Source organism: Arachis ipaensis, chromosome B5 (genome assembly GCF_059453495.1).
Source record: "Arachis ipaensis isolate K30076 ecotype BB chromosome B5, ASM5945349v1, whole genome shotgun sequence".
Lineage (NCBI taxonomy): Eukaryota > Viridiplantae > Streptophyta > Magnoliopsida > Fabales > Fabaceae > Arachis > Arachis ipaensis.
The window spans coordinates 24,532,616-24,558,705 of record NC_142440.1 but is presented as its reverse complement, the minus strand read 5'-3'; the positions used below and the strand labels follow the sequence as shown (position 1 = coordinate 24,558,705).

General features: G+C 37.9%; 2 protein-coding genes across 2 annotated transcripts; both read left to right on the top strand.

Annotated features, from left to right (window-relative positions):
* The first annotated feature begins 9,131 nt into the window (after positions 1-9,131).
* On the top strand, positions 9,132-9,767 carry LOC148563623 (uncharacterized). The gene has a single exon (XM_088486879.1). The coding sequence runs from the start codon at positions 9,132-9,134 to the stop codon at positions 9,765-9,767; it is 636 nt and encodes a 211-aa protein (XP_088343005.1).
* Positions 9,768-21,328: 11,561 nt separating this feature from the next.
* Positions 21,329-23,160, top strand: LOC107643344 (F-box/kelch-repeat protein At1g23390). Its single transcript, XM_016346958.3, has one exon. It carries the CDS (start codon positions 21,756-21,758, stop codon positions 22,872-22,874), a length of 1,119 nt encoding a protein of 372 aa, XP_016202444.1. The 5' UTR covers positions 21,329-21,755; the 3' UTR covers positions 22,875-23,160.
* Positions 23,161-26,090: the final 2,930 nt, after the last annotated feature.

The following is a 26,090-nucleotide window of genomic DNA, read 5'->3' as shown; positions in this document are numbered from 1 at the left end:
TTCCATGAAAGAAGAGGCTAAAACAGTAACTGCTGAACTCAGTCTTGCAGAACAAATTACTGAATTCAATCAGCAATTAGACTTTCTAACAAAACAGCTGGCCGAATTCAAGGAGATACTACAAGACACAAAAATGGATAATCTGAATATGGAAGTACAGTTGAAGCAAACAGAACAGCAGTTATCAAAACAAATAATAGAAGAGTGCCAAGCAGTTCAATTAAAAAGTGGGAAAACATTAAATACCTCACTTCAAGGCAGCAGGAAGCCAAGAAATGAACAACCGGCTATCCAAAATCCCTCTGAGGATAGTAAGAGCCCAGAGAAGAATAACTCTGGCGTTCAAACGCCAGAAACAGGCAAGGAGTTGGTGTCAAACGCCCAATGGAAGCTCAGTTCTGGCGTTCAAACGCCAGGAACAAGTAAGGAGTTGGCGTCCAACGCCACTCCAGCTTCCAACCCTGACTTTCAAACGCCAGTGAGGGATCAGACACCTGCAAGTACTGATAATAAATCCCTCAAGAAGGCTTCTCAACTTGCCTCTGTAGGAAATAAACCTGCAGCAACTAAGGTTGAGGAATACAAAGCCAAGATGCCTTATCCTCAAAAACTCCGCAAAGAGGAGCAGGATAAGCAATTTGCCCGCTTTGCGGACTATCTCAGGACTCTTGAAATAAAGATTCCGTTTGCAGAGGCACTTGAGCAAATACCCTCTTATGCCAAGTTCATGAAAGATATCTTGAGTCATAAGAAGGATTGGAGAGAAACTGAAAGAGTTCTCCTCACTGAAGAATGCAGTGCAGTCATTCTGAAAAGCTTTCCAGAAAAGCTTAAAGATCCTGGGAGCTTTATGATACCATGCATAGAGGGTAACTGCACCAAGACAGCTCTATGTGATCTTGGAGCAAGCATCAACCTAATCCCTGCATCCACTATCAGAAAGCTTGGCTTGACTGAAGAGGTCAAACCAACCCGGATCTGTCTTCAACTTGCTGATGGCTCCATTAAATATCCATCAGGTATAATTGAGGACATGATTGTCAAGGTTGGGCCATTTGCTTTCCCTACTGACTTTGTAGTGCTGGAAATGGAGGAGCACAAGAGTGCAACTCTCATTCTAGGAAGACCATTCCTAGCAACTGGACGAACCCTCATTGACGTCCAAAAAGGGGAGATAACCCCGAGAGTCAATGAGGATGAGTTTAAGTTGAATGTTGTCAAAGCTATGCAACAACCAGACACATCAGACGACTGCCTGGGCGTTGATATTATTGACTCCCTGGTGGAAGAGGTCAATATGACTGAGAGTCTCGAATCAGAGCTAGAGGACATTTTTAAAGATGTTCAGCCTAATCTGGAGGAACCAGAGGAAATAAAAGAGCCTCTAAAACTTCCTCAGAAAGAGGAAAAACCTCCTAAAACCGAGCTTAAACCATTACCACCATCCCTAAAATATGCATTTCTGGGAGAAGGTGACACTTTTCTGGTGATCATAAGCTCTGCTTTAAATCCCCTGGAAGAGGAAGCACTACTTCAAGTGCTAAGGACATACAGGACAGCTCTTGGGTGGTCCATAAGTGATCTTAAGGGCATTAGCCCAGCCAGATGCATGCACAAGATCCTATTGGAGGATGATGCTAAGCCAGTGGTTCAACCACAGAGGCGGCTAAATCCCGCCATGAAAGAGGTGGTGCAGAAAGAGGTCACTAAGTTACTAGAGGCTGGGATTATCTATCCTATTTCTGATAGCCCCTGGGTGAGCCCTGTCCATGTTGTCCCTAAGAAGGGAGGAATGACAGTGGTTCATAATGAAAAGAATGAATTGGTTCCTACAAGAACAGTTACAGGGTGGCGTATGTGTATTGACTACAGAAGGCTCAATACAGTCACCAGGAAGGATCATTTTCCTTTACCATTCATAGACCAGATGCTAGAGAGACTAGCCGGTCATGAATATTACTGCTTTTTGGATGGCTATTCAGGTTACAACCAAATTGCAGTAGATCCTCAGGACCAAAAGAAAACAGCATTCACATGTCCTTCTGGAGTGTTTGCCTACAGAAGGATGCCTTTTGGTCTGTGTAATGCACCTGCAACCTTTTAGAGGTGCATATTCTCTATCTTCTCTGATATGGTAGAGAAATTTCTGGAAGTCTTCATGGATGACTTCTCAGTATTTGGAGACTCATTTAGCTCCTGTCTTAACCATCTAGCACTTGTTCTGAAAAGATTCCAAGAGACTAACCTGGTTCTAAATTGGGAAAAATGTCACTTTATGGTGACTGAAGGAATTGTCCTTGGGCATAAAATTTCGAACAAGGGAATAGAGGTGGATCAAGCTAAGGTAGAGGTAATTGAAAAATTACCACCACCCACCAATGTTAAGGCAATCAAAAGCTTTTTGGGGCATGCAGGATTCTATAGGAGGTTTATAAAGGATTTTTCAAAAATTACAAAACCTCTGAGCAATCTGCTAGCTGCTGACACGCCATTTATGTTTGACACAGAGTGTCTGCAGGCGTTTGAAACTCTGAAAGCTAAGCTGGTCACAGCACCAGTTATTTCTGCACCAGACTGGACATTACCATTTGAACTAATGTGTGATGCCAGTGACCATGCCATTGGTGCAGTACTGGGACAGAGGCATAACAAGCTTCTGCATGTCATTCATTATGCTAGCCACATAAATGATGCACAGAAAAATTACACAACCACAGAAAAAGAGCTGCTTGAAGTGGTTTATGCCATTGACAAGTTTAGATCATACTTAGTAGGATCAAAAGTGATTGTGTACACTGACCATGCTGCTCTTAAATATCTACTCACAAAGCAGGATTCAAAGCCCAGGCTCATAAGATGGGTGTTGCTTCTGCAAGAGTTTGATATAGAAATAAGAGACAGAAAAGGGACAGAGAATCAAGTAGCTGATCACCTGTCCCAGATAGAACCAGTAGCAGGAGCATCCCTCCCTCCTACTGAGATCTCTGAAACCTTTCCGGATGAGCAATTGTTTGCTATTCAGGAAGCTCTGTGGTTTGCAGACATTGCAAACTATAAGACACAAGGTTCTCCTTCTGTAACATGGAGAGGAAGCATAAAAAGCTTCTCTCAATACAGAGTCAAACAAAACCCCCACATTCAAACTTTAAGTTTGGTGTTGGGAGGCCACAACCAAACTCTAAGTTTGGTGTTGGGAGGTTCCAACCTTGCTCTGATTATCTGTGAGGCTCCATGAGAGCTCACTGTCAAGCTATTGACATTAAAGAAGCGCTTGTTGGGAGGCAACCCAATGTTATTTAATCATATCTATTTTATTTTCTTTTTGTTATTTCGTGATTTATTAGGTTGATGATCATGTGAAGTCACAAAAACTACTGAAAAATCAAAAATAGAATGAAAAACAGCATTGAAAACAGCACACCCTGGAGGAGAGCAGTCTGGCGTTTAAACGCCAGAAACAAGCACCAAGCTGGCGTTTAACACCAAAAACAAGCATCTGCCTGGCGTTAAACGCCAGAAACAGGCTATATTTGGGCATTTAACACCAGAAACAAGCAGCAGTCTGGCGTTAAACGCCAGGATTGCACCACAAGGGCGTTTTACACGCCTAATTGGAGCAGGGATGTTAAGTCCTTGACCCCACAGGATCCCCTCAGGATCTGTGAACCCCACAGGATCCCCACCTTTCTCACCATTCCAATTCAAACCATTTCCTCCCATACCCACCCATTCACACTTCTCCTTCTACTCCCTTCTATCTTCTTGTGCTCGAGGACGAGCAAACCTTTTAAGTTTGGTGTGGAAAAAAGCGTTGCTTTTTGTTTTTCCATAACCATTTATGGCACCTAGGCCGGAGAGACCTCTAGAAAGAGGAAAAGGAAGGCAGTTGCTTCCACCTCCGAGTCATGAGAGATGGAAAGGTTCATCTCAAGGGTCCATAGTTCAGTGGTAGAGCATTTGACTGCAGATCAAAGAGCTATGAGGGAGGAGCAACAAAGACAAGGAAGAAACATAGAGGAGCTCAAGAGCACCATTGGTTCTTCAAGAAGAGGAAGATGCCACCCTCATTAAGGTGGACCCATTCCTTAATCTCCTTGTTCTTATTTTCCTGTTTTTCGTTTACTATGCTTCATGTTTAATTATGTTTGTGTCTTTACTATATGATCACTAGTATCTAAGTGTCTATGTCTTAAAGATATGAATGTCCTATGAATCCATCACCTTTCTTAAATGAAAATTATTTTCTGAAAAAGAAAAAGAAGTACATGAATTTCGAATTTTAAAATAGTTTAATTACTTTGATGTGGTGGCAATACTTTTTGTTTTCTGAATGAATGCTTGAACAGTGCATATGTCTTTTGAATTTGTTGTTTATGAATGTTAAAATTGTTGGCTCTTGAAAGAATGACGAAAAAGGAGAAATGTTATTTGATAATCTAAAAAATCATAAAAATGATTCTTGAAGCAAGAAAAAGCAGTAAAGAACAAAGCTTGCAGAAAAAAATGCGAAAAAAAGAGAGAGCAAGAAAAAGAAAAAGCAAGCAGAAAAAAGCCAATAGCCCTTAAAACCAAAAGGCAAGGGTAATAAAAAGGATCCAAGGCTTTGAGCATCAGTGGATAGGAGGGCCTAAAGGAATAAAATCCTGGCCTAAGCGGCTAAACCAAGCTGTCCCTAACCATGTGCTTGTGGCGTGAAGGTGTCAAGTGAAAACTTGAGACTGAGCGGTTAAAGTCGAGGTCCAAAGCAAAAACAGAGTGTGCTTAAGAACCCTGGACACCTCTAATTGGGGACTTTAGCAAAGCTGAGTCACAATTTGAAAAGGTTCACCCAGTTATGTGTCTGTGGCATGTATGTATTCGGTGGTAATACTGGAAAACAGAGTACTTAGGGCCACGGCCAAGACTCATAAAGTAGCTGTGTTCAAGAATCAACATACTGAACTAGGAGAATCAATAAAACTATCTGAATTCTGAGTTCCTATAGATACCAATCATTCTGAACTTCAAAGGATAAAGTGAGATGCCAAAATTGTTCAGAAGCAAAAAGCTAATAGCTCCGCTCATCTAACTAAGACTGATCTTCATAGATGTTTTTGGAATTCATTGTATATTCTCTTCTTTTTATCCTACTTTGTTTTTAGTTGCTTGGGGACAAGCAACAATTTAAGTTTGGTGTTGTGATGAGCGGATAATTTATACGCTTTTTGGCATTGTTTTTAGGTAGTTTTTAATATGTTTTAGTCACTTTTTATTATATTTTTATTAGTTTTTAAATAAAAATCATATTTCTGGACTTTACTATAAGTTTGTGTGTTTTTCTGTAATTTCAGGTATTTTCTGGCTGAAATTGAGGGAGCTGAGCAAAAATCTGATGCAGGCTGAAAAAGGACTACTAATGCTATTGGATTCTGACTTCTCTGCACTCGGAATGGATTTTCCAGAGCTACAGGAGTCCAATTGGCGCGCTTCCAATTGGGTTGGAAAGTAGACATCCAGGGCTTTCCAGCAATATATAATAGTTCATACTTTGCTCAAGGATAGATGACGTAAACTGGCGTTCAACGCCAGTTCCATGTTGCAGTCTGGCGTTCAGCGCCAGAAACAAGTTACAAGTTGGAGTTCAACGCCAGAAACAGGTTACAACCTGGCGTTCAACTCCATAAACAGCCCAGGCACGTGAGAAGCTTAAGTCTCAGCCCCAGCATACACCAAGTGGGCCCCAGAAGTGGATTTTTGCACTATCCATCTTAGTTTACTCATTTTCTGTAAACCTAGGTTACTAGTTTAGTATTTAAACAACTTTTAGAGACTTATTTTGTAACTCATGATATTTTTTAGATCTGAACTTTGTACTCTTTGATGGCATGAGTCTCTAAACTCCATTGTTGGGGGTGAGGAGCTCTGCTGTGTCTCGATTAATTAATGCAACTATTTCTGTTTTCTATTCAAACACGTGTGTTTCTATCTAAGATGTTCATTCGCACTTCAATATGATGGAGGTGATGATCCGTGACACTCATCACCATTCTCAACGTATGAACGCGTGCCTGACAACCACCTCCGTTCTACCTTCGATTGAATGAATATCTCTTGGATTCCTTAATTAGAATCTTCGTGGTATAAGCTAGAATCCATTGGCAGCATTCCTGAGAATCCGGAAAGTCTAAACCTTGTCCGTGGTATTCCGAGTAGGATTCAGGGATTGGATGACTGTGACGAGCTTCAAACTCACAAGGGTTGGGCGTAGTGACAGATGCAAAAGGATCAATGGATCCTATTCCAGCATGAGTGAGAACCGACAGATGATTAGCCGTGCGGTGACAGCGCACCTGGACCTTTTTCACTGAGAGGACGGATGGTAGCCATTGACAACGGTGATCCACCAACACACAGCTTGCCATAGGAGAAACCTTGCGTGCGTGAAGAAGAAGACAAGGAGAAAGCAGAGATTCTGAAGACAAAGCATCTCCAAAACTCTATCATATTCTCCATTACTGCATAACAAGTATTATTTATTTCATGCTCTTTTATTCTTCGAAATTCAAACTGATAATTATAATTGATATCCTGACTAAGAATTACAAGATAACCATAGATTGCTTCAATCCAACAATCTCCGTGGGATTCGACCCTTACTCACGTAAGGTATTACTTGGACGACCCAGTGCACTTGCTGGTTAGTTGTGCGAATTTGTGAGAAATAGTGATATTGACATTGACATACACAATTTCGTGCACCGGTTATCCATCAAATCACTGTTGAAGCATAATAAACTTTATGCATTTTTGAACTTTATAACTTTCTTAAGGCACCTAATAAGACTATACTTGTCTCTCTTAGAGTTTGAGTATATTACTTAATTTATAATTCTGCATGCCACTGACATATAAGAATAGTGATATACTTACTCCCACTGAATTGATATAAGTTATCAACTACATTTATCATAAAAAGCCATATGAGATAATAATTAATTTGATGAAATATAAGTTACTAATGACAAAAAGTATTTTTTTTAAATATCTATTTAAAAATAGATTAACATTGACAGATATAATTTTAAAGAAAAATAATATATTCACACAAGCTACATATTATATGAATAAAATTTATATAATGGTAGGTCCATCATAAATACCTCGCAAAACATTAACATTTTGTCTTTAGTCAGAAATATTAATTTGTAAGTGGTATTTTTTAGAGATAAGGATAAAACCATCCCTGAATTTTTGGTCTGTGAACATTTAAGTCCTTGAGAATTTAAAAATGCATTTAAGTCCCTGACCTTTTTAAAATCTAGACACATTGATCCCTGGGTTTAATTTGTCCTATTTTAAAAATTCTCTCACATCGATCCCTGAGTTTTGTGCAGCAGAAGTAACTTCAACCTACACTAGAGGAAAAAGAAGATGACAACACACACGACACGAGATCTAGAGGAAGAGAAAAAGCTGAGGGTGCGATTGATCTGCGAGCTGAAGAAGCAATGCGACTAGAGGAAATGACTGTGAGAAAGTACGAGGCGCGACGAACAATGGATCCAAAACGACTGTGTGTAAGAGGAATGGTGTAGGATGAGGCTAACTCTATACGCGAGAGGAATTGAATAAAATTGAAAATGTTGAGATTTTTATTGGAATTACTCTATTTCTTTTGAAAAAATTATACGAAACAAATTAGTGTACAATTAAAAAAAATTAAATAGAGTAAAGATTTAGGGTTACAAAAAAATTTAAGTTTTTTATTTTTAATTTATTTTAAAATCTAATTTGTTATTATTTTAATGTCTTTAACATAGTGATTGATTTAGCAACCAATTAATTTATAACATTATTTTTAATTGGTCACAAATTCAGTCACTAAATATTACAATAATGACTAATTTAGCAACCAATTTCGTGGCGACTTATTTAGTGACTAACTATTTTTTACTAAGTGTTTCTTCATTGCTAAATTACAAAATAGCAACCAATTTAATGACCATCTGTTTTAAAACTAGGTTTTAATAGTTAGTCGCTAAATTAGTCACTATCTTAATTCTTAGCAACAATTTAGTGACCATCTTTTTGGCTATCGAATTAGCAATCAACTATTTTTCAACCTATTTTTATGTTGGTCATAAAATTGGTCTCTAAATTAAAAATCATGATTGATTTCATGATTGACAGACCCCAAAGACTAAGTTTTCTAATTTGGTCATTAAGTAAAAAAAATGACCGATTTTAGCAATCATCAGAGATGGCTTCACTATTAGTTGTAAAATTGGTCCTTAATTTCTGCTTTAGTGACCATAACCTAATTTATGGTCACGGTTTTAGCGTGATCATACCTTATCTATGGTCACTCTTTTATAAAATCGTGACCATAGCTTAACTATGGGCATCCTATTTTAAAACTTTGACCATAACTTACTTTATGGTCACCCTTGTTTTATACCGTGACCATAACTTACACTATTTTATGAGAAGCATAATCATAATCCAAAATTATGATAATCATAAAATAAGTCTAAAAAAGATAAATTCAAGTAATCTAAATCATAAAATTTACATTATAAGCTAGATATTTCTAGTAAATAAAGATACATTATATTATATCTATTACATGTAATATCCAGTAAAATCTCTTGAAAAAAATATAGAAGAGAACAAAATATTACATTTAGATAATTAAAGTATATATGAGACCCATCCCATTTCATATTTTTATCAAAGCATCACCTCTTATTGCTAGCAAAAGAAATAAACAATTTAGTGATATTCACATTTCATTAAAAAAATATATTTAAGTAATTAAAAAATAAAAATGGACAAGATTATTTGAAAATTAAAAGTAGTTTAACAAAAAAATCTCACTTTGTAGAAAGCAGTGGGCAATCAGATATTTTACTATATCTAAGTTAACCTTCACATTCATGATACAAATTTGATGCAACACAATTAAATTCCAGAATCCTCAGTGCGTCGGCGACGAAAGTTCTTCCTTTCTTCAACCTGATGATAAAGGGAATAGCCTTCGAATGGACCCCAGCCTGCGAAGAAACTTTCAATCATTTTAAAAAGATACTCTCAGGTCTCCAGTCTTAGGCAAGCCCAAAGACAATGAGGTGTTGTTCTTATATTTGGCGATGATGGACCAGGCCTTGGCGGCTGTCCTCATCCGAGAAGAGGACAAGGTCCAACAGGCAGTCAATTTTGTTAGCAAAGTGCTGCAAAGTGAAGAGCTAAGGTACACCAAATTGGAAAAGCTGGCTTACGCCCTCCCAACCTTGTCTCAAAGGTTGAGGCAATACTTCCAAGGACACCCGATAACCGTAAGAACCGATCAAGCTATTCACCAGATTCTGCAAAAACCTTATCTAGCGGGATGTATGATGACCTGGGCAATTGAGCTATCACAATATGATCTCAAGTACGAACCCAGGCACGCAATCAAGGCTCAGGTGATGGCCGATTTCCTAGTAGAGGTAACTGGGGACCCACACGAGAACCCGAACACACGGTGGAAGCTCCACATTGACGAAGCCTTTAACCAAGTGTTTGAAGGGGCAGGGATAATTCTTGATAGTTTGACAGGGGTGATCTACGAGCAGTCAATCAAATTCGACTTCCCGGTCTCCAATAACCAGGCAGAGTATGAAGCCTTGATCGGGGGTCTGCTTTTAGCAAAAGAAATTGGTGCCTCGCGAGTCGAGGTTAATAGGGATTCCCAAATCATCACTTCCCAGGTTAACGAGACCTACCAGGCTAGAGATTCCCTGCTCTAGAAGTATCTGAAAAGGGTAAAAAAGTTGTGCGAAGACTTCAAGGAGGTCATAATTCAGCATGTGCCCAGGGAAAGAAACGCCCGGGCCAACCTCTTGTCAAAACTAAGAAGCACAAAGCCAGGATTGGGAAATCGATCTTTGATTCAGGGACTGATAAATGAGCCAACAGTGACCCTGTGTGTGTCACAAGTGACGAACCACCCTCATGGATAGAACCAATTCTCAACTTCTTGAAAAGCGGCGAACTCCCTGAAGATGAGAAGGAAGCAAAGATGATAAGAAAGGAGGCAGCCAAGTATGTCATGATACAAGGCCAACTGTACAAGCGAAAGCTTAACCAGCCCTTGCTGAAATGCCTACGCCCTGACCAAACGGGCTACGTCCTGAGCGAAGTCCATGAGGGATGTTGTGGCCACCATATCGGAGGAAAAGCCCTAGCTAGGAAGCTCGTCAGGGCTGGGTACTACTAGCCTTCGATGATGTCGGATGCATAGGAGTTCATGAGAAAATGTAGAAAATTCCAAGAGAACGCCAACTTTCACAAGTCCCCGGTGGTGGAGTTAAGCTCTATGATGGCTTCTCGACCCTTCGCTCAGTGGGGAGTTGACCTCCTAGGTCCATTCCTGGTAGGTCCTGGTCAGGTTAAGTATCTAATCGTGGCTGTTGATTACTATACCAAGTGGATCGAAGCAGAACCATTGGCCAGTATATCGTCGATAAACTGTCAAAAGTTTATGTGGAGAAAAGTGGTCTCCAGGTTTGGAATCCCTATGGTCGTTATCCCGGATTATGGGACGCAGTTCATGGATAATAAGTTTGGCGAGTTCTTCTCAGGATTGGGGATCAAGCCAAAGTTCTCTTCAGTCGAACACCCACAGAGCAATGGCCAGGTAGAACTGCAAACAAGATCATCCTCCAAGGCTTAAAGAAACGACTAAACCAGAAAAAAGGCTCCTGGGCAGACGAGCTGGCCTCGGTCCTGTGGTCGTATAGGACAACGCCACAATCTTCTACTGGGGAAACACCTTTCTGGCTTACCTACGAAGTCAACGTGGTAATCCCTGTGAAAATTAGGGAACCAAGCCCAAGGCTGCTTCTTGGGGGTGTTGAGGAGGCAGTGGAGAAAGATTTGATCGATGAAACCAAAAAAATGGCCCATTTAACAGTAACTGTGTTAAAGAAAAGGGTAGCTTTAAGGTACGATGCCAAAGTGATAAGAAGAAGTTTCGAAACAGACGACTTGGTGCTGCAAGACATCGGGGCACCGACACCCGGGGAAGGCAAGCTGGCGTAAAATTGGGAAGGCCTAAACAGGGTAAGAGAAGCCCTCGGTAAGGGAGCTTATAAGCTAGAGTGACTCAATGTCAGTGAGATACCGAGAACCTGGAATGCGGCCAACTTGAGAAGATTCTGCTCATAGGAGACGACGCCACGGCTTGTGGGGTTTCTTCCTTTGCCTTACTCTTTTTTATTTTATGTTCTATTTTTTCTAGACATTACATTCTCATGAATGTTTATATGCCGTTACACTACTCCACAATTGTCCTAAACGTATACTAAAGGTCTATGACTTATGTTTTATATGTCCTAAATATGTTTAACAAGTATCTTGCGTTGTTTCGTATGTGTTTTCTACCTTAGCGGTTCCCGGGATTGATCACCCATGGAACCAGGCTAAATCAAACTAACAAACAAAAAACAATCCACGGTTTATGGCCTGCCGGCCAAACGACCAAGAAATATATAAAGGCACCACGACGGCCCATCAAGTATTCAATTATGACAAAAAAAGAGTTCGAAATACTAGAAACTAAGTAGCTTACAAAAGAAGGTGCCCCAACGGCCCAATGAACAGAGTACAAAGTAGTTACACGTCACTTCCTAGGAATGTCGACTATCTTACCATCTTGGATAGCCTTGAAAGTGCCAATCGCGGAGGTATCAAAGTCAGGAGACAACAGCTTGACCTGCGCCTTGATCGCCTCCTCGGTACCTCTAATCACCTCGCGAGCGTTCTTGATGGTTTCCTTGTTTTACTTCTTAAGGGTGGAAACCTCCAACCTGAGGTTGGAGACCTCTAGCTTAGCAGCTTCTGCCGACGAAACGGTGTCCGCCAGTTTCTTTTCTAGCTCGGCCACCTTGGATTCAGCTGCCTCTGCCCGACCCCAAGCAGCTCCAAGCTGACTCTCCAAGGTAAGCTCCCGTTTAGCCTAGCGGGCCACCGCCTCGTCAGAACGCTTCAGTTTTCCTCAGACTCCACTAGCTTGACCTTCACTACCACCACCTCGGCTTTTATCTTATCGACATCCCGAGAAGCCGCCCAAATTTTGCCTTCCAGTACCCCAACACCTGCCAGGACGGGCTCAGCCTTCCTCACAATAGCGGCGGTACGAAGTAAGGTACGGTAAACCCATCTCACTTGGGAGGCAAGATACCTGTCATGAAAAAACTCCTCAGTACCCGGCAAGAGCTGGGAGTCGTTGAAGCTCCGGCATTAAAATTCCTTTCTATCACGGTAAGAACCCCCTCAGGGCTAGAGACGGACTTCCTCTTTCTAGGGTTCTCAACAATGGTTAGGTCGGGACCCGTTTCATCGTGGGGTATCTCCTCAGAAGAGGGATCATGCTGGAACTAGGAGTCACACCGGCGCTGGTGCCGGTGGTGTCTTGGGAAGGAGGAGGAGGAACTGATTGGACCTCAAAGCAGGAGAAGCTGGAGCATCGACCGAGTGGGTTTCAGAGCTGTCGTCGCTATTCCTCAGAAGGAACTGGGCCATCAAATTGTTAAGACCCACTCAGCAGCCATGGACATTGAAAACCAAGAAAGTAGTCATTAAAAAAACATAACTTATACAAATCAAGCAAGCAAGAAACACAAGCTACGAAGTAACGGCTACTCGATCTCTCACCAACATAGCCTCTACCCATCTCTCGATCACCCATCAACAAATGAGGGTTAACGTTATTTTTGCCAAAAATGGTTAGTAACACATCAAAGACGTTCTGATTTTGCTGGTTTAGGCCCTCATAAGTACTCTTTACAAAAACATTGGCACCGGCACCAAAGCTCCAATAATTTGGTATCTGGCATTCCCCCTCCAACATAAGCTAGAAAGGGTTCCAACCTTCAGTGGGTTGCACCTTAAAATATTTTTTCTTGAAGGCATGGAACGAATCTTTGTACAACCCGAAGATCTGACGACCTTTCACGGCTCGAAACGACATGTAGCCTTTTTTGTGTTTCCCTTCTTTTGAAGGGTTGGTCAAAAGGAAAAAATAGAGAAAGACTTCTACAGAGACCGGTAGGTCTAAATATCCACAAACAATCTCGAAACAACGGATGGAGGCCCAACTGTTCGGATGCAGCTGTGACAGCGCTACGTCGCATCGGTTCAAGAGGGAGATGATGAAGGAGGAGAAGGGGAGCCGAACCCCAAAGTTGGTGAACATAGGTTTGTACACCCCCATACAGTCGGCAACTCAGGGGGTGTTCATATTTATGTGGCAGATACGCTCTCGATCCCCGGGAAAGAAGGTGTCATAGTGCTCCTCCTCGAGACCTCCTCCGCATAGCAGGTCGGAGTTGCGAAACTCCTGGAGCTCCTCGAGGATTATTTTTGAAGTTGTATCCTTCACGTCGGAAGTAACCTAGATGTAACGGTCTATGGGAGCTCTCAAAATGGGACGCTGTGCCATACCTACAGTGGGGGCACCACTTAAAGATTAAACTCGGGAGGTCGGTACACTGGAGAACAACAAACTACCTACAGTACGTTAACTTAATGTATACGAGTCTACTTCACACTAATCTCCGATTGATCAAAGGCTTAAATCGCTAGTAACCCCCAAAAACTACCTATTAGTGACGCACTAAACTCAGACGGGATTGATTAACCAACAACAAAAGGAAGAAAGTGCAATAACAATGACAAGGCAAAAACAGAACCATAAATCATTCATAAAAGCATGAACAATGAATGCTTGCCAGGAAATGGAAGTTAAAGAACGACGAATTCCAAGGAAACGCAACGAAACAGGAAAGGACTAGCGTGCCTGAATTGGAGAAGATTAGGGAAAAAAAGAACGAATGCAGAAGCAATTAGGAGCAGCATAAAGGAGTAGGGAGTGAGAGATAGGAAAGAAGAATGGTAACTGACTCTAAGAAGCACGAAAGTCAGCGGCAAAATGGGCTTTTCACACAAGGTTTCAAATCAGCCATAATGAGCATTAAAGGTTAGGAACGAGAATCAAGGCGACACTTTTGATGACGAGCTAGGAACACGTTCCCTAGGGGCACGAACCCCTACTGCGAACTCCCGTGACTAAGAGACTCGACCAAAAGACGTGAGTCGTTTGAACGCGCCATTTATGAGCTGTGCTACACCTGGTGCGTCGGGGGCACTGTTTTGCCCCGACCCGCCAGCGACCCGGGTCCAAGCCTTAGCGGCTGACCAACGGTCATATTACCCGAACCGGGAGGGAACACGCTTTTCCCACCTCACCACGTAGAACCCGGACAGCTAGTAGAAGCTTCCAGGAAAGTGGGCCTGATCCCAATGGGCCCACCCGAGTAATGGACTATAAGAGGGGAGGGACCTACCCCTCCCCAGAGGTACGTCACCTTACCTAACCCTAGTAGCCGCCTTTGTACGGACACTGACTTGAGCGTTGGAGTCTTTGTAGGTGGCTCCATCCCTTCCTCACTTCACCTACTCAGAAGATCCTCATTCCCAGAGTTCGTTCAGATCCAGCTTCCAGCAACCCACCGTTCCTTGATACTCACCAGACCCTGCCCACTTAGGACCCGAGAAGAGAACAATAAGTTTAACACTTTAACATTATTTATGCTCACACAATGCATGCTCTTACATTATTTATGCTCACACAGTCACACAAATTGAAGCATTATAGTTACAATTCATACAACATCAATACTTTTCTAGGAATATGCTTTAATCACATCAACTGAGACTTTTTTGGTTAACCAAAAAGCCAAATCAAATGTTGTATAGACTATCTTGAGAATGATTTAAAGTGCTTTGTATAACTTTTTCTGTATGATACTTTCAACGTCTTGCAATTAATTAAAACTATAATATTTCTAACTTTAAATGTGGAAGGGGGTTAGGGAAAACTACTATAATAGAACTAAGTTAAATACACTTTTATAGTAAGCTTCAGAGGCAAGTTATTATATAAAAAACTTAGTTATTAGTTGTTACACATTACTTAGTATTTTCCTCCTTTGATTTCATTACCTCAGGTCAATTCAAAAGAACTAATATACTAATATGCAAAATTTCAAAGTTCAAGCTCTTAAATATATGGAACCATTCACTCACTCATCACATTAGTTACTTAATTTGTTATACATCATTGGTATTGATGTTAATTGTTTAATTTATTTGGTTGTTGAACATTTAAATAGGGATGTCTAATGTCTTTTCTGATTGTGAAAATTAACAAAACAAACTCAGAATATTTTTCTTTTTAATTTTGAAAAAGTGTTCAAATTTACTATCAAGTAAATTGAACATACAACTAAAAAACCAGCAAATAAATTAAACAATTTAACTGAATCAACAAATAAACTGTTTTATCTTTAATAGAAATATTCAATTTAACTATTAACAAAATTTCTAAACTCAGTAGAACAGTAACTCAGAAACAAATCGAACAAGCAAAAATAAATTGAACCAAAAGCAGGAAAGGGCTCGGGATGCTGTTGCTTGGCGAGGAGAGACGAAACTTTAGAATGAAAATACCCTAAAATCAAAATCAAGAATAGCACCAGTGAACCCTAAAATCAAAATCAAGAACAAATTAAAATGAAGAACAAATTAAAAAACTAATAATGGCATTTAACCAAGGATTGAGCAAGAGCGCAATAGAAAAGCAACTCTGGACAGTTCCTATGGCAGCGCAACAGCTCAGTGACGGCGACAGCTACTCTAACAGCAGCGTGCAGCTCGTCGACAAACTCCTTCAGCGAAGATGGTCGTGGCTCTGGCGACAAGCCCCAGTAGGGACGACAGCAGCTCTGTCCTTCTCTATCCTTGTTCGTCTCTCTCTCTCTCTCTCTCTCTCTCTCTCTCTCTCTCTCTCTCTCTCTCTCTCTCTCTCTCTCTCTCTAGCTCGACGGCGACGACGGCCTCTCCTTGTTTCGCCGACATTATTGTCTTCTCCTTCTCTTCTCTCTTTCCACTTCTTGATCTGTGTCTGTGAACTCTCTCGCGCGTCACTCTCTCTCCCCCTCTGGCTCTCTTCTCTGCAATGACGATCATCCCTCTGCCGGCGCCATCCTCCCCTTTCCTCTTCTTCTTCTCTTCTTCTTTCCTCAATCCCTCGTTCCCTTGCTCCTTCTCTTCTGTATTTCTTTCTTTGTTGAATGTTTGAAAGTTAGTGGGTGGGTGGGTTTGAAATTAGGGTAGAATTAGGGTCAGGTTTGAAAAATTAAAGTTAGGGTATTGTAGAAATTTTAATGAAATTATAAGGTAGAATAGTAATTGTAAATCAACCATAATTTATTTAAATTATTTTAAAAATATAATATTTATTTATCAATTTACTAATTAATTTTAAATTTGAAATAATTTTTTAATTTAAAATTAAAAGCGTTTTACATAATTTCTTTTATTTATAAAACTAGATTTAAAATTTCAATATTTAAATTAAATCATATAAAATTCTCATAGATCCTTTTAGGTTACTCTTTAAAACTGTGACCATAGATCCCTTTAGATCATCCCAAAAAATGTGACCATAGACCCCCTTTTAGGTTACTTTTTTTGTAAAACCGTGACATAGACCTTTTTAGGTCACCCACCAAAACTTGACCATAAATCTCTTTAACCCACTCCTAAAACTGTGACCATAGACTCCTTTTAGGTTATTCCTTTTCAAAAAATCGTGACCATAAACCATTTTAGGTCACTCTTTCATAAAACTGTAACTATATATTCTTTTAAGTCACCTCAAAATCGTGACTATAGATACTTTTAAGTCACCTTCTAAAACCGTAACTATAGATCCTTTCAGGTCACTCTTTAAAACCGTGACCATTGACCTCTTTAGGTCACCCACTAAAATCGTGACCATAAATCCTTTTAGGCCATTCTTTTTTATAACCATGATTATAAATTCTTTTAGGTCACTTTCAAATCGTGATCATAAACCCTTTAGATCACCATAAAACTGTGACCATAGATCTTTTTAAGATACTTTTTTTAAAAAACTATGATTATAAATATTCTTTTATGATCACTTTTTTTTTAAAAAATTATGATAATAAATTTTTTTTGTCATAGTAACAAATTGTGACTATAAATTTTCTATTATCACAGTTAAAAACTATGGTCATAGTAATGTTATAAACTTATAATGGACAAAGTAGTATCAATACATATAGATTCACAAAAATATTATTATTCTCGAATATTCCTCAAATCATTCATATATTTTTTTAATCAATTTATTAAATCTTTTAGGAAAAGTAATTTAATCACATATAAAATTGCAAAAAATCAGAAGTCAAGAAAGGGGCGACATACCAACATGCAATATATAGTGGATGCAAGTAAAAATGGGTCCTGGGGGAAAGAATCTCTTTCAAGACATAGCATAATGGGAGCTAATAATAATAATGCCAATAAACCCTCATACAACATGCTTTTGCCCATTGTAAAAAGTAACGTGCGCCTCACATTGTATCCAAGGATTAGAAGCTTCTATGGTTTCATTTTCAAACACGATATAATAATTGAACAAAGCTCGCTACTTGATCCCATTTATATTCACCACATAATATAATATTAGTATATTAACGATCGTTAGCCTTGCACGTATTGTTTTCTAACGTGTTCCAATTATTACACTATATATGCCTTTTTTTCTAGGCCAGGAAGCTCCAATACGAATTAGCGTGTTGGTGAGTTAAATCTGTCAAATAATTTTATTTTTTTATTAAATTATTAAATATTAAATAATATATATAATTTTATAATTATTTTAATAAATTTATAAATTTTAAAGATATAAAAAAATTATAATTTTTAAATTTATAAATATTAAAATTTTTATATTATAAATATATAATAAATATAATTATAAACTAAATTTTTTAAAATAAAATAATAAAATCAATATTATCCAAAGTAAAATAAATATTGTCTAAAATATATAATTAAATATCTTTAAATTTATAATTAAATATAAAATATAATCCAAAATATAATTTAAAATATTTTCAATTATTATCTTTATCCTCTTATAAATCAATAACATCATAAAAATTTATAAAAAAAGGCTCTATAAAAAAAATGTCTGGCCCGTCAAAGAAGTTCACACTACCCCGCCGAAATCTGTCAAAGCTCACGAATTAAGCAGTGTGGGTTAGGCGAATTTTTTTAAATTTAACGATTTCAAATTTCCAATCCAACCCACTTTTTTTGCAGGTTAAGCGGACGGACCTAGCAAATTTTGGTCTGTTTGCATTGTCACCTCTATATACAAATTCTATTAATATTAAATGTCTAAAAAATATTAGTAAATTATGAATTTACTTATCTACTTATATTTCCCATTGTCATTCCTTGCTCCCCATTATTTTCCTCACTCAACTCTTCTTTCATATCACAATTTCATCGTCAATTTCATTTTTTGTAATCTCATCATCGTTAAGTATTCTTCCTGCCAAATTCTCTTCTTCTATTTTTTGATCATTTTTTTAGAAACATTATGTCGAGCATATGATGAAATTGACTCAGAAACTTTAAATTTTGATATGCTCCTTTCTCACAATACTAGTCTGTCCACATCTAAAGGGGAACACAAAATAACATATTTAATCAGATGAAAAATTAAAGTGACACCGAAATTTAAATACAATAATATAGAATGTAGAAAGTAAATTACATACTAATAAATTATATTGATTTTATAAAATGAAACCAGATAACACCAAAATTACTTAAAATTGACACTAAAAATTCAGTAACATGACATAAAAAATATTAAATCTTTCTAAAAAAATATTACACATTAAATGAACTAAATGTTATTTCATATATAAAACAACACACAAAAATCTAAAAAATAACACCAAAATATCTATATTCTCTCACAAAAATTTTTAACTAAATGATGTGATAAAAATATAGAACTAAGATTTTTTTCATGAAAACTTTAATTGCAGATTCACAAATTTTAATAAAAAGAGAATAAGTAGAAAAATCTATGGATAACGCAGCAAAATTAAGCAAAATATGTGAACAAATTCAAAAGAGAATAAATAGTGTCATTTAGGTATAAGAAGAAGACAATGTATCTGATATATTAAATAGTACATAAATTTCTAAAAAATAACACCAAAATATCTTTACTCTAACAACAAAATGTCTTCACTTTAACACCGAAATTTCTAAATAAATAATTTGATAGAATTAAGAACTTATTTCATGAAGGCTTAAGTTGTAAATTCACAAATTTTAATGGGAAAGAGAATAATAAAAAAAATCTGTAGATAACACAGAAAAATTAAGCAAAATAAATGTAAAAATTTGAAAGAGAATAAACAGTAACATTTACATATACGTATAAGAAGAAGGTGGTGTATCTGATATATAAAATATTACATAAATTTTTTAAGAATAATATCGAAATATCTTCACTCTAATCGAAATTTTCAACTAAATGATGTGATAGAAATAAGAATTTATTTCATAAAGATTTTGAGTTGCAGATTCATAAATTTTGATAGGAAAAAAAATAAATAAATAATTTTGTAGATAATGTAACAAAATTAAATAGAATAAGTACAAAAATTTGAAAGAAAATGAATAATATTATTTATGTATAAGAAGAAAACGACGATGACAACGATAACAATAATGATAACGATGATGATAATGGAAGAGGAGGAGGAAAAGAAAGGAAGAGAAAAAATTCAAATAAAAAAGGAGGAAAATATAGTGGTGACGATGACAAAAAGAGAACGTGCATGAAAATACATTAGCAATTTGATTGAACTTGGTTCGTTATTTTAATTGATTGTAGAGATTTATTGATACTCAAATTTATTAAAATTAAAATGAACAGGAAGTTTTACAAAGGAAGGTGAGATGGAATGGAATTAACTTCCGTTTATTATTATGTGTGTTTAATGCGTGAGAGTGAGAATTTAGCAAATATCAATAACTGAATTTTGTGCGTCAATAACCAAATAAACTACAATCCATCCACATTCTTATTGCATTTACCTTATAAGTAGTTCAGTTCCTTAGTTGTGTGGCCAACGTCATTACATCAGAGTATAACATTTTGGTTTTTTATAATTTCAATTAAGCGTAACAATATTGAATATGATTTCAAATCCATTTCAAATTAGTAGATCAGATCATCAACTTGTTTAGGCCTGAATTAAACAAAGGGCTTCTTTTACTAAATAAAATACTAAGTTAACTACGTTCAATTTCAATGGGGCAAGCTAGGTTACCTAACTTTAACTTCATCACCATTTTATGGCAGCGACTGAAATTGATATCACAGAGTACTGTAATGATTTAAAGAAAAAATGGGATTCCCTTACCAACATAAGAAAGATATGTCCAAATATTCTTTAATTTGTTGGTTTATTCTAACATTAGTTGGACATTGCTTTCCCACTCAAGTCTCAACTTCCCAACACCAACCAACATTTAACAAGTAAAATTCTTGTTTTGTAAGACTTGCTTATATTATATCCTATAAGGCTATGATCCATGTGGTGGTTGTAGGTATGCATTATTGTAACATTTCTTTTTTTTTTTTTTTTTGAGTAATTAATTCAAGGTATATAGATTTTTTTTTAATATTTATAAAATACTAATATTTCAATAATTTTAACAATTATTTTTTATTAATTTATATTATAAAAATTTTTATAATAAAAAGTATTAATTAAAACAACTAAAACACTAGAATATCTAAAATTTTTTCATATACTATATAAAAAATTTGGTTATGGGATTTAGGGTGGTATATTGGATGAGAATGGGTGAACCTAGTGTATTTACGCATGGATGAAAGTGTCAGGTAGAACTGTAGAAGGGTAACACGCAGGGGACATGTTGCAACACGTGAGGGGCGTGTTGGACACGTGACAGCATCCTGGCCAATATATGGGAGCGTGTTAAAACATGTGGGGAGCGTGTTGAATAATTTCCACAATACTGTAATACACTTCAAATATTAATATTCAACTAAAATACTATCTCTATTTTCATATTTAAAATATTCAACCAAAACACCATCTCTATTTCTATGTTAAAAATAATTTCTGTATAATTGTTAGTTTATATTACCGCTTTTGATTTTTTATATGGAGAAGAGAATGTAGCAATACAACAATGTAGAGAAGAGAGATGTTTTATATATATATGGTGTTAGCAGAAAACGGACCCTCCATTTTGAGTTTGAAAAAAAAATAAAAAAAGTTAAAAATCTTAATTGGACCATCCAATTTTTATTTTAACAAATTAAAAAAAATAAAAAATACATATCAGACTCTCCGATTTAGTGTTTATTTTCTTCTTTAAACAAATCGAACCCTCCAATTTATAGTTTATTTTTTTTATCAAACAAATCGAACCGTCCGATTTGAATAAAACACCATATAAAAAAAATACATAATTTTCTAATAATAATGTATTACACATATATTTAACCAATATACAAAAAAATTAGCCTCATATTACACTTACACCTATGGAAACAAGGAATCTCAAGGCTGGATGCATTGTGGCAAAATACTAAATAGACTAAGCCAATGAAAATATGACATGTCACACACCCATTGGACAATGTTTGAACCCATCATTTTCATTCCTCTTTTCCCACACTATATAAACACTGAATCCTATCTTCTCTCCTTCACACATTACACACAACTCAAGTAAGCAGAGCTATAAGCTAAGCTATTCGACTATTCATTATAATCCATATTTCTAAATCAATGGCTGCAACAGCAGAAGCACCTATTTATGGGGATATCTTAGAGGCAATATTCTCGCACGTGCCACTAATCCATCTCGTACCGGCTTATCACGTGTCAAGGGCATGGAACCACGCTGTATCCTCCTCCCTGGCACACGTTAACCCCATCAAGCCATGGCTCACGATCCTCACACAGAGTAAACGTGATCCTCACGTGACAGCCACTTACGCCTACGACCCCCGCTCGCGCGTCTGGATTGAAATGAATCTTCAACCGTCGATCGAGCACGCCTCCGCCGTCCAATCATCCCAATCAACTCTGCTCTACACGCTAACCCCCGCGGGCTTCGCCTTCACGGATAGTGAAGGTGCGTTCCGCGTCTCGTGGCACAACGCGCCAGCACCGAGCGTGTGGCGCACCGACCCAGTCGTAGCGCGCGTGGGTAATCGCGTTGTGGTAGCTGGAGGCGCGTGCGATTTTGAGGACGACCTACACGCGGTGGAAGTCTACGACATGGAGGCACGCGCTTGGAACACGAGCCAGTCCATGCCTGAGCTGCTGAAGGGATCTGCAGGGTCCACGTGGCTCTCAGTCGCCGTTGTCGGTGACAAGATGCTGGTGACGGAGAAAAAATCCGGCGTGACTTTTTCGTTTGATCCATTTTCTGACACGTGGCACGGACCGTACGATCTTCGCCCGGATCAGAATGTGTTCTATTGCCTCACCGGAATCCTAGCGGGGAAATTGACGGTGGCCGGGGTGATGAGTGGCGCGGAAAACTCGAAGAGAGTGAAATTGTGGTCCGTGGAAGGGGAACTAGCTTCGGGTTCGGGATTTTGGTTCGAGGAAGTGGGAGAGATGCCGAATGAGATGGCGGAGAAGGTCATGAGAGGTTGGGATTTTGGTTCGGTGGTAGTGACTTGGGTTGGGAATTTTGCTTACGTTATGAACCCGGTTAAACCGGAGGAGGTGGTGGTTTGTGAGGTCGGGGCCAGGTGCGAGTGGTGGAGCGTGAGAAACGTTGCTGCGGGGGATTTGACGAAGAGAATGGTGGTTAGTGGCGGTGGCGTAAGCTTACAGGAGGTGCAGCGGGCGGTGGTTACGGAGAATCCAAGATTCTGCATGAAGCTAGTGTGAGTTTCTGGTTGTGAAAGAAACTTGAAAGTTGTGGCTTGTGAGTTGCGCGTGATCTTTTCAGAGTGATGTGACTTGCACGTGACTGTAGGTGCAAGAATTCAGAATTCACTCAATTCAGAGTGGTTTGCGTGATTAATAATCTTATCTCTTTGTTGTTTGTGCTTTGGACAGAATTGGTCAAGTGCTTATCTTCTATCTACATTCTAGCCACTCGCTTATGTATTGCAATTTACTCTTTGAAAGTGATCGATTGCATCAATGATACGGAAAATTAGTATTTTCTAAAGAGAAATTAATCTTTGTTTATGTTTAAATGAAAAAATATTAGATGAATAAAGATGAATAAATATTTTAGTAATTAAAATTTTAACTAATTTTTAAAAGGCTACCGATAATTTTTTTTTAAAAAACTTTTTAACATATCTCATGCGAGATCAATACAAAAATTTTGTGAAAACAACTACAGACATTTCTATAATAAAAAGATAAAAATACACAAACTAGAAAGGGAAACCATAACGCGTGTAAGAACGTGAAAATGCACGCTCCGGCACTCCCATACTCACTAGCCCTGTTCGACCTTCTCTCTGCTCAGTGTACAGAACTACAGATTCCTCAAACAGGAATTTAATTTTTTTGTCGGTAGAAGAGGTACAGATTTTTCAAAGTAAACGATGGTGTGGTGTGTGTGTGTTGAATTTGTACTGACTGAAACCAATGAGCAACACAACACGACATAAATGTTAAGACTAGGAGTGTCTTCCAGAAGCGAAGGGGCGTCCACAAAAATATATATATTCAAAGAGATAATTATATTGTTGGGCAAATCACTTAAAAAAATTAGATGAGATTCAATTTTACATAGATGCCATAAAATAAAAAATGTTATCTCATGTTTTGATTGATATTTATATATAAATTCAATTGACTAAATTCGATTTAGTCATTCTAATGTTAAATTGAATTAATAAAATTTAAATTATTAGGTTTGTATGTAAATTGAATTTAGTAATTTCGATTGATTGTGTTTTAAAATTTGAATTGAGTTACTATAGTAAATTAAAATTAGGTGCTTCAATTTAGGTTCATAGTTTATATTTTTAATAAATCGAATGGATTGAATTTGATTTAGTAGTAACGTTTACTAATAATAAATTGAATTCACTAAGTTTGATTTAGTATATATGTATCTATATATAGAATTTAAATTCGGTTATTTTGAATTACATTGACCAACCTTTCACCCCCAAAAGGCACCATCCAAAGAAAAGTGAGGAAAGAAAACCACAAAATTCAAACTGTAAAAATGGAAGACTACTCGAATCATATCTATCAATTAGACGAAGTTGCCCATATTGCTGGTTCTATCCATGAAGAGGATAGTGAATAAAATTTATTTTTTTAAGAAAAAAAGAATTATTTGTGATATTAAGTTGCTTAGAATTTCAGTATATGCATTATTAGGTGTGTTGCCTCCGGCAGACTGTATCGACAAGTTCACTGCGAAGTGCACTTGAATGCAGGAGACGTCAGTGACCTTCCTCAAGGTGCAGACGAGGAGACAGTCAGGAGGTACGCAAGAGCGTACATCATGATGCTATTATCGACGCAGCTCTTCGGTGACAAGTCTAGTACACGTATGCATGTTCGGTGGCTACCGTAGCCTTTCTAATAGAAACCATACCGCTCCTCCGTTTTCTTTTGGTAAAGGGTCGAAATCAGTCCCCGACTGAGTTTCTTCTTATAAAGATCTCCGGTTTTAATTCAACCAAGGCATAGTAGCTCCGATTAACCTCTAGGTGTTTTTTATAGAAAACTGAGTGATCAGACATCCATATAACTCCATCTTATTGCTCATTGTTCAAGGGTCTAATGGCTCTGATACACTCTCCGATTTCTTGTGGATCTTGATTTGCAGTTGTAGAGAGGGACCATCCGGAATTTAAAAAAAAAAGTATGTCTGCAACTTTTACATTTATTTTGGGGAACAAAAGACTCCCCTATGATCAGGTTAGAGGACATAGGCAGATACAATTGGGGATCCACTGCTCTCTCGTGGTTATACCGATGATTGTGCCGTGTGGCCAACAGGAACGTGGTTAAGTTGGCCGCTCCATTGCAGCTCCTCTAGTCATGGATCTTTTGGCGATTCCTGGGTTTCAGGCCCGATGGTTTTATGCCTTTCATTGGCCGTTGGACCAAAATTTCAAGGAATTGACCAAAATTTTCATTAAAAAGCTTTTTGAGGCATATTTACAAAAATTTGACATGCAAAGTCATAAACAACATAATTTAACATTAACAAATAATCTGTGTAGCACCAATTTATAAAATTCAGCATCAATGACACCAAAAAAGTCAACAGTGTTGATCATAAATTCATTAGACAGTAGTCTAATTAATTTAAAATAGCAAAACAACAAAACATAATTAACACAGTGAATGAGTACAATTAAACAATTACCCAAATAAACTCAGCAGCAATTTTTCCATGAATTCAATCAGCAAACTCAGAATAGTTACAGACACTTTCAGCAATAATTCAGAACCTATAAATCTAAACTGAACTATCCTAACCACCTAAATTCACTAAAATAGAACATTAAAATAACTAAACTAATTAAACCAATCTAATGAATGAAAACTAACTAACAGGATTTGAAAGAAAAAACAAAGTTCAAACCAAAAACCTTGAATGCATGGTGTAGAAAACAACAAAGAATGATGGAGGAAGGAGACGGCACTATGATGTTGCCAGCGTTAGAGGTGGTGGTTGTGAGTTGTTGGAGCAGGGAACTGGACTACAGTTGCCCTATTCTGCTTGGTCCTGGCTTAGAGAGGAGAGGGTGAGCTGGAAACTATGGGCTGAGAAGGGTGAAAGGAGAAGGAGGAAGGACCGCGGCGGCGTTGAGAGGGAGGGGAAGAAGGAGAAGAAGGAGGCGTCAGTAGTGGGAGAGGGGGTAGCGACGGCGGTGGTCTCGGTGGCACAGCAGAGGACGATGACGGCAGTTGGAATACGAGAGAGAGAGAGAGAGAGAGAGAGAGAGAGAGAGAGAGAGAGATGTTGGAGATAGTGGTGAGGGTCCAAATGAGGGGGAAGGGGTTCGTGATTTGAATTTATGCCACTTCTACCATCGGATTTACTGTCAGAATTTTTAAACGATAAGCCACTGTAGGTCACCAAAATGCATCGTTTCACTAAAGTGAGTTACCGTC